The following is a 10,086-nucleotide window of genomic DNA, read 5'->3' as shown; positions in this document are numbered from 1 at the left end:
GTATCACATTTTGAAATCATTGAGAATATATTTCAGATATGCTTACCACAAAGACAGTATCTGTGGTGATAAATATATTAATTAGCTTGACTTAATTATTTCACATTTTATTCATAAATTATAACATCACTTCGGCACCCAAAAAATACATACAGCTATAATTCATCAATTTATAATTTAAAATAAAAATTTTGAATAAACACATTCCTTTAAGGCTAAGGATAGAGAAACAAATGAGGTAGGCAATGTCTTGCCATCAGAGACAGTGTATGCTAATGGAGGGAGATAGGATAATGGCAAAGAAATAAAATACATTTCTGAATAATAAGGATGATGTGATTTTAAAAATTAAAAAAGACTCTGGGTAGGGAGGAGCACCTGGAAAGACCTCACTGAAGAGGTACTTTGAGTTCAATTATGAAGGATGAGAAGGAGCCGTGTGAAGATGTGGGAGAGGACATTCTAGCAGAATGAGCAGGTCCAAGGTAAGAACTACCCAGAGGTATGTGAATTCAGGTCAGCTTCATGGAACACAGGGAGGAAAGAGATTAAATACTGAGTGAGACGAGGTCAGATTATTTTGGTCCTTTCTGGCTACATTTGAGTATGTGCGAGCTTTGAAAATACTACTCTGACCCCTGTGAAATTGATATATCTTTAAATGCTTCTCAGATGTTTGAATGTATAGCCAGGATTAAGTGCTATTAATGAAGGACCTTGGGACCAGAAAATGTGAATTTAATTCTAAATGAAGTGGGTAGATATAAAAACTTTAAATAAGTAACTACCTCATCTAATATATTTTTATAAAAATTTTGAGAATGTTTAAACACAAAAATAGAATATTCAAACACATAACATATTTAAATTTTCTTCTCAGAAGAAAAATGTGAAGATTTGATAGTTGAGTCGGATTTTATATTAATTCCTGGTCCATTTCTTATGCTGCAGTTTAATTCTTTTCTTCTTGGGTTTATGACTTTCCATAGGAGAACTTGTCCATTTAAAGACTGTTATATTATCCCCAAGAGTTAAGCTCTCTGAACTCTCAGATTCCATATTCCCCTTCCCTACAGTCTTGTTGAATTGCTTTCCATGAAACATCTCCAGAGTGACCAAATGTTTCGTAACACTGGGGGAGAAATACACACCATCATAAAAGCTATGGGACCAGCAACAGATGTGATACCAAATATTATCTGGTGTTCATAAGAGATTGTTTGGCTGTGTATTTGTTTTATTTTATTTTGTTTTCCTCAGCAGCATAATACTGACTCTTCCTTTGCATCCTTAATTGTCATTATCATTTGTGTTGCTGAACATAACACTGCCCAGTCATCCACAGTAGAACTTGGACTGCAGCAGTTTAATTTGGACCAGACTTGTCCAGGGTTCACTTGTCTAGCTTGGCTTCTAGCTTTTGAAGTGTCTAAAAGATTCAATCTGGGAAAGGAAGCAGCATACCTTGGCTGTCACCAAATAGTTGAATCCAATTAGCCCTACCTGCCCTTGTTTGTTTACCTAATGAAAGACTCAGCACCCCAACTGTGTCCAGGGGCCAGGCACACTTGCACTTCCCGAATGTGCCAGCCAGGAAGCAATGCAAATCAGAGCCAGTTGACACCAGCAGATGTTTTCTGAATGAAATGCACCCAGCTGTGTCTAAAGAGTGGCATCTTCTCATGCTGGCCTTATCACCTTGTTTCAGGAAGTACACCTATTTTCTTCTCACTCTCAGGAACAGGTACAAATAGTTACACAGATGGCTCTGTCTGTGGTCCATTGAGCTGTGAATTAATTAGAAGATTATTAATTCTGGTAGGAATGACTAACCTTACTCTTCTTATTATTTAATTGTTGGAAATGTAACACTTCTTTTCTGAGGTGATTTAGGTATGTGTAGGAATTTTGTAACTCGTATGACCCTGTTTGCTACAAAATCAAAAACTAATAAGGAGCCAGGCATGGTGGTGCATGCCTGTAATCCCAGCACACAGGAGGCTGAGACAGGAGGATCACTTTGAGTTTGAGGCCAGCCTGGGCTACATAGGGGGGTTCAAGGCCAGGCTGAACCACATAGCAGGACCCTATCTGAAAATGCTACTGCTGTTGCTGCTTCTAATAATAATAATAATAAACAACCAATAAGGGTAATTGGTCAGGTTCGAAATTTGCCACTTAAATAAAAAAAATTCCGGGGGCTGGGGATTTAGCTCAGCGGCAAAAGCGCCTGCCTGGCAAGTGCAACGTCGTGAGTTCGGTTCCCGGTACCGGAGAAAAACCAAAAAAATAAAAAAAAATAAAAAAAAAAATTCCTTTAGAGTAATTTTATGCTAATCAATAACAGTATTTCAAATAGAATATTTGGAATTGTTTTTGGAAGTGGTGGTCATTCCACTGTGAATTAATATTTTTATTTTTAAGAGAATTATGTGGTAATATTTAATTAGAATTACTATTCTTTGAAAAATGGAATCTTAAGAATATTAGCTAGTATTATAATGTTGAATTTTTTAAACTAAACCAATGTTTACAAAATACCTAAGTAAATAATATGGATATTTTTAACATAGTATATCACAAAGCTAATTTTTGTTTTATTCTATCAAATGGTAAGGTAGAAATTTGTAGTCCCCAAAGTGTAAAATGCCATGTCACATTCACGGACCCAGATTGTTTACTGCACCTTAGGGCAATCTGTATCTGGCTCAAAGATTTAGATGCTGGAAAATGGCTTTAAATTAAGCTTGAAACTCTAAGGAGTAGAATTTAACTATAATATGACTCTAAAAGGAATTGAGCCACTCAGCTAAAGTTCTTTCTGGATATGGATATTGAAATTTAAATTTTAATTTCCCCATTCACAAAATTTTATTTTCTTTTAATTTATTATAAACCATTTTAACCTAAAAATATTCTTCTTAGCTTATAGGACATACGAAGAGATTTGATCCACAGGCTGTGGTCTTCTCGCCCCATTGTATAAGAAAGTGCTAATTGTGAAGTCATGGATGATAAAAATAAAAGTATATTTTTACAAGTAAAAAAACTCATAGGTGATGAGGTTTTGCTCATTTCCTTTCCAAAAGGAGAGCACATAATGCCATAGCCAATAAACTCTTTACAGGGAAGTGAGTTTTTAAGACTTTCCAATAATAGACCACCTAGGAAGGAGAAGACTTGTCAGCAATGACTTTTTGGTTCATTTGTTTTATGAGCCTGGAATTTTTTCTGCTGAATTTTTTTCAGAAGGGGACACACTTGAATTTATTATTCATTATTTTGATTCCTATTAAATTTAGAAAAGCACAGAGTGATCTGTGATTTGGTTCAATACCAAAGGACTTAATAGCTCATCTGAGTCATTTAGTGCAAAAAAGAAAAGGTAATCCACTAAAATGGTTTTTGTTTAATGAGTTATCTAGACTCCTAAAATTGAAGAAGCCTTTTTATTAATGCATATTAATTGCAGAAAAGAGTGGGTTTCATTGTGACATTTTCATATATGTACATAGTATTCTTTGATCGTATCCTTTCCCCCGCTTACCTATTGCCTCTCTGATCCCTTTCTTCATCGCTAATAGTGAAGACAGTTTATTTTTATCCCTGTTTCCATTCTCATACACCTTCCAAATACCAGGTATTATACTAGGCACTGGGCACACAAAAACTAATAAATCAGTTCCACCCTCAGAGAACTCATCTAGTTTGGGATTCTAGCTTGTGAAAAAGTGTAGCAAGATCAATGAGATTAGAATATGTATAAGGTGGGGATTGTCATACTTGACTGCATTCTTGGATCACATGGGAAACTGAAAAATTCTATTGCCTCCCCAATGACCACCACCCTAAGATTCTGATTTATTTGGTCTTGGGTATGACCAAGGCATCTAGTATTTTTTTTAACAGCTTCCCAAAGTGATTCTAATGTGCAAAGTTGAAAACCTCTGATATAAGGGTGATGGGGCACAGGAGAGAGAACTTGGCACCAGCAAGGGAAGAGCCAAGATAATACTTGATAAGTAGTAACAAACAAGGAGGATGGAAAAAATAGGTTCTCTGGGCTGTGACAACACACAGAAGCAGGAACCAGTATGTCCCTTTCAACAGACTTTGCAGTACTTGTTATGGATAGGATGTTCAGCATGCACAGAGGAGTGTCTTGCAGGAGTGAACAGAGACAAAAGAGGAAGAAGCAATAATAGGAGGGGAAGCAGAAAAGGCAGATGTTTATGCCTTGCTTAGTCCTGTCTTGTTCTTACATAGAATTACGTGTCACTGAAAAGTTCTGAGAAAGGCAACAACACAATTGTATTTGTAGTTTACAAGCATGACTCTTGATTAGTGTGGCTGGCGAGTTGGACCTACGGTCTTATACCTCTAGGCAGAAAACCCAGTTACAGAGTTATTGCCAAGTCCAAGTGAGGAATGATGGGGATATCAATACAGGTTAATGGCAGTGAGCTGGGACAGGAAATGACAGATTTATAAGATTTTAAGGAGGTGGAATTGGGAGGATGTGGTAACTGTAGGTGATTAGGACAACTCTCTCAGAAAGATGGCTTGGCCAGGTTTTTTGTGGGAGAGAGGTGGAAAATACATGAATTCCTTTTGACTCATTTTCATTTGAAATAATGAGACTATAGAGTTCTCAAATAAACCATTGTAGATGCAGCTGCAAGACTTAGAAAAGAGGGCTACCCTGGAAATACTAATTCAGGAATCATCAGACTATAGGTCTGTCAAGCCTGGCAAGAAGTTGAGATTGATGAAGTAAGAAATGCAGAATCCTATGGAACACATTTAAGTATGTGCACAGGAAAAGAGTCATCAGTTTGGCTATAATTAAGGGGTTAGAATGGCAGGAAAAGAACCCAGAGGAAATAGTTGTGGAAACAAATGAGTGATATGTCAAGAAAAGACCAATCAAAAATATCAGATGTTTCATAATAGTCAAAGAACGTGAAGATGAAAACATATTCATGGGCTGATGGAGAGAAACACCACTGAGATGTTGTTGTGTAACTCTTACTGCAATTGGTTTCAAACTGAATTTTTAACTTCCTGTCAAAAAGTGTGGAATAAATAGATGCTGGAAACCTTTTTGCTACTCCTATCAGATGGAAATGGGATAAAATTTTTTAACTTTAGAGGTATTTCACATGGATAACCAAACTCAAAAGGAAGACAGAATTCACTAGATACTATAAATGAAAGAGGAATTAAAAGCAATAGAAACAAGCAAATGTTGAGGGTATCAGACCATATCCAGAGGTCAAATAGGAACTGGCATTTTTAACATCTGTAAGACAGGCATTCGAGAGATCATTTTGCAGAAGTTATATAATGGACTGTAAAACTCTAGATTCTCTACTCGTTTAATGAATGTCTTTGAATGGGTGAGAAGAGTTTTGGTAGAGAGGAATATTAGATGAGAGGAAAAGAATCATTTGTTCATTTATTCATTCTTTTGAACATTGACAGGGAATTAGGGAAATATTGGAGAAATACTAAAAGTTCAGGAAAACAATGCAATAACTGGAGATTACTGGAAATGAATAAGGATGAAACAGATGTGAATGAAGGTGGGAGGTTGGAGGTGAGAGATGGATTATGTAAAACTCTGTAATAGGTCCTCTCTGTTCTCTGTCATTGAGCACCAATGTGGAGGATGAGCAGTGAGGAGATACTGAAATAACACATTTATTTAAAAAAAAAAAAATAGCCACTAAGGGAAATGGGGAGGGGAAGCTGAAGGAAACACATAAAAAGAATGCCAACAAATACTGAGTGTCCACCTGCAAAGAGATAGCAGACATCTGAGCGGATGCCTTTCTGTAAGATTGCACCCCGAAACACGAGTACGATATTGTAAAAGTTACATTGTTGGATTAATCCATAAATACTACAGAAAAGATGGAAGGAAATAACAAGCGAGAAGGGGATGGAAAATACCAGTGAGACTAATTTGAGAGAATGGAAGGGAGACCTTTCGATAGTTAAATTTTTATTTTGGGGGGTGTATAATTACAGTTAGGAAACATTTACTTTTAGTGACTTAGAAGAATCCTAGAAATATCCATGGTTCCTTTATTTATTTTAGCTTATTTTAAGAGAATCAGGGCAGTATTGTTCCTTATGCTATGAAACTGTATTACATGTAGTTGAGCTGTCCTGAGTCAAAGTATGTAGGCTTCAAGTTCTCTTCTCTATAAACATGAAATTGTCTATAGGGTCAAGCAGTTTTTATTATATCTATATATGTGTGTGTGTGTGTGTGTGTGTGTGTGTGTGTGTGTGTGTGTGTGTGTGTATTTATTTAAAAATTCCCACTGCATCTTACTGTGACCCTCATACCAAAAGATACTCTAGGCTGTGCCTGCGATAGCAGAAACCCCCTGGAGCCTTGGTTGTCTTCATCTAATTAGCATTCCCTTCATAAATAAATGTCATTTATGTCACTTGTATTGCTGATAAGGATTTTTTAGACCATCAAAATCAGTTATACTGATGGAAATGTTGAAGAGAAAGAGATTTTTTTGATGAAATTGAAATGGAACATGGAACATGAATTTACACGTACATTCAGATAAGAGCAGTGTAAATAGTGAACCCATGGGCCCTATTAAGGGACTTGAAGCCTGTCAGCTCTAGATGACTAGCCAGAACTCACTGGAGAGAGCCATAATCAAAGGCTTTTTCTGCCTGACATTTGTGGCAGAGGATTTCTTTATGCTGGTAGATTTGTTTTGAATAGAGAGATATCTGTAGTTCAGAAAATAGCTGCAGGTAGAACTAATTGATAATTTAAACCAAGAAGACAGAGAACAACCTTCTGCACCACTTCTGTTACCTTGCAGGTACCATTTATGTTGTCATTTAACAGAATTTTAAAATGATTACCTGACTTGATATTTATTGAACATTTTTTTTGAAAGGCCTCCCCAAACCAGCCATATATTTTTATTTATTTTAACGGCTTAACCAATGTAAGAGAGATTAATTAGTATTAGCAGCTTTCATGATTACTCAACAACTAGGCAACTGAGAATGAAATCTAGAAATACTGTTCCCCAGTAATGTGACTTATTCATGGATGTCACCACTTTCAAGCCAGATAATGGATTATGTTAATAAAGGAGATGGAGGTGGTATCTTTTTCCTGAAGAGACGGTAGGTAAAAAATGCTAACTGAAAACCAGGCATTATGCTAAGTCTTTCCTGTTGACTGTTTTCAGGGGCATTGTGCAGTCAGAAGAAAAACTTGTCATCAGTGCATCTTGGGCAAAAGATGACGATATCAGCAGACTCTTGAAATCATTACCTAACTGGATTAATATGGCTCAGCCCAAACAGCTAAGGCCTAAGAGAGAAGAAGAAGAAGATTTCATAAGGTAAAGGTCTATTTCTACATTGTACTAAACATATGGAGGAAATGCACATGTATTTAACTACTCCTTTTTTTACATGAAAGTTTGGCCGGTTCTAAAGATCAAGCTCTCTTACACGAACTTAGTAAAATCTGTTTTCATCCTGTCTCACCTCATTTCCCATGCAAGTATGCATTGAGCTCAGAACTTTACAAGGAAGGAATTGGAGTGAATTAAATTTGGAGCATTGCCACATCAAGTTAAAATATCATTTAATTTATAGGCCATTCTTCCCCACAGGGGAGAATACAATTCATTTGTTCACTCATTTTCTCAGCAAAGTTTTATTGACCCTGCACCCTACAAACACGATACCAAGAGAAGCTTGTTCATATAGAGTGTGTTACCATTGTTCTTAACGTACTCCTTTCATCAGACTATTGTTAGTTGAGGTTTCTCAAATGTGCTTTCCATGTTTGTTCACGCAGGTTATATTGTCTCTGATGGTTTTCTACTTGTTTTGACAAAAGGACTCTGTCCTTTCAACTTTTTAACTAAAATTTAACTTTGTATAATTTAAATTATTTACTTAGCCACTGAAATTGATGAAGCTTTCTATTTCCATGTGGCTGGCTTGGACTAGTGGAACGTTTTCACCTCTATTGTCTTAGAACTGCAAAAAGTAGAAAAATGATGGTAGCAATACATCGTCACATCAAAATTAGCTTCGTTCTTGTTAACTTTTGCTTATCTGAATGAATGAAAAATGGTTAAAAATAAAATGAAAACACTTGAAAGAAGCAATGGCCAGAAATTTAAATTTTAAATTTTATATTTTCATTATAAAAGAAATAATGGCCAATATTTTACTTTACTTTGGATTTGTCTCTCTCACAGTGTGGATAGCAATAGTAAATAAATAAATCTGCAACCAATCCAAAGTCCCTTTTCATCTGAAACTGTACCACTACATAGATAAGTACACTATAATGTTATAATATTGTTGTCATTCACTTCATTCACCCATAATCTATAATCAATAGATAAAATACTGCTATTACTTTCAACAACTATAAGTTAAGAATAAAAATGTTTTATTTTTACTTTTGTTTATTCCCTCTCTAATGCAAATTGTTTATTACCATAGATTCAAGTTTTTGACCTGTTCATTTTCCTTCTCTTTGAAGAGTTGCCCATAACGTTTCTTGCAAGGCAGGTGTACTGATAACAAATCCTCCTTAATTTTTGTTTGTCTTCATTTTTCCTGCACACTTGAAGGGTAATTTCCCTGGGCACAGAAATGTAGGTTGGTCTATTTGTCATTGTTCTCCAAAGAAACAGAAGCAGTGAAATAGATGATGGATGGATGGATGGATGGGTGGGTGGGTGGGTGGGTGAGTGGGTAGATGGATGGGGGACTGATTACGGGATTAGTTTAAAGATTGTGGTGGCGAAGACGTCCCATTATCTGCTGTCTGCAGGCTAGAAAACCAAAAAAGCCAGTGCTGCAGTTCATTTCATGTCCAAAGGCCTAAGAACCAGGGGTGGGGAGAGGACTTCGGGATAAGTCCCAGAGTCTGAAGTCCTGAGAACAAGGTGCCCTGATATCTAAGGACAGAACATGGATGCCTTAGTTTAAGAAGAAAAAAAGTGAATTTTCCCTATTTTGTTCTATTCAGTGGATTGAACGATGCCTAGCCACATTGGTGTGGGTAGATATTCTTTACTTAACCTACTAAATAAAATACTAATCTCTGTAAGAACTCCCTCACGTACAAATCACGAGTAAGATTTTGTTAACTGTCTGGGCATCTCTTAGCCCAGTCAAGTTAACACATAAAGTTAATCACAATTGGTGATTGTTTTTTAACATTTTAAATATCCCTCTATTCTCTCTTTGCTTACATGGTTTCTAGAGACAAGTCTGACATAATTATTATCTTTGTTGTTCTATAGGTATTTTTTTTTGGCTTTTTTAAAGATGTTTTTGTCTTTGATTTTATGTATGAATATGATATACCTCATGGTAAAACTTTTGCTACTGATGCTACTTGGTATTCTCTGAGTTTCATGAATCTGGTGTAATATTTTTCACTGGTTTGAGGAAATTCTTAGTCATTATTTTTGAAGCGACGATGTTTCAGGTATTCTCTTTTGTTTCCACTTTTTCACCTTCTGGTATTTCCATTCTGCATATATTGTAATTTCATTAATTACCTCACAGTTCTTAAATATTCTGTTTTGTCTTTTCGTTCTTTTTTTCTCTCTTCATATGTTGTTATGGCTTGTGTCTGGATGTCCCCCCAAAGCCTCATGCAGTCATGGGGTGGGCTTCTAGAGTTTGTGATTGATTCATGGTCCAATGCTGGGATTAAGGGTGTGAGTGCTACACCTGCCCTGGGGCAGGTAGTTTGCATACAGTGTAAGGGAAGGAAAGAGGCCCTTTGCTGCCTTTTGCTCTTGCTGCCTTTGCTGCTTTCCGTCACCAGGAACTGTTGCCTTGTGCCTGTGCCTTGTAGCCAGCTGACTATGAACTGAAACCCCCACAAACTGTGAGCTAAATAAACCTTTCCTTTCTTAACCTTAGGCATCAGGTATTTTGTTCCAGCAAGGAGAGAAAAGTAACCAGACATATGTCAGTTTTGGAACATTCTAATTTTACATTTCTTTTAGATTACAGTTTTTTCCTTAGCCATATGTAGTTTGTTGCTGAGAC

The 10,086-nt window shown here is 36.3% G+C and overlaps 1 protein-coding gene across 1 annotated transcript in view; it reads left to right on the top strand.

The window, feature by feature from the left end:
* The window catches only part of Exoc4 (exocyst complex component 4), a 734,966-nt gene that overhangs the window by 593,419 nt on the left and 131,461 nt on the right, over nt 1-10,086 (top strand). The window contains exon 13 of the mRNA XM_005377540.2: nt 7,239-7,394. Coding sequence (XP_005377597.1) covers nt 7,239-7,394 — 156 coding nt within the window. The remainder of the gene's footprint in view (nt 1-7,238; nt 7,395-10,086) is intronic.

This window comes from Chinchilla lanigera, unplaced genomic scaffold (assembly GCF_000276665.1).
Source record: "Chinchilla lanigera isolate Chin_1 unplaced genomic scaffold, ChiLan1.0 scaffold00009, whole genome shotgun sequence".
NCBI lineage: Eukaryota > Metazoa > Chordata > Mammalia > Rodentia > Chinchillidae > Chinchilla > Chinchilla lanigera.
This window is presented reverse-complemented; position numbering and strand designations above follow the sequence as displayed.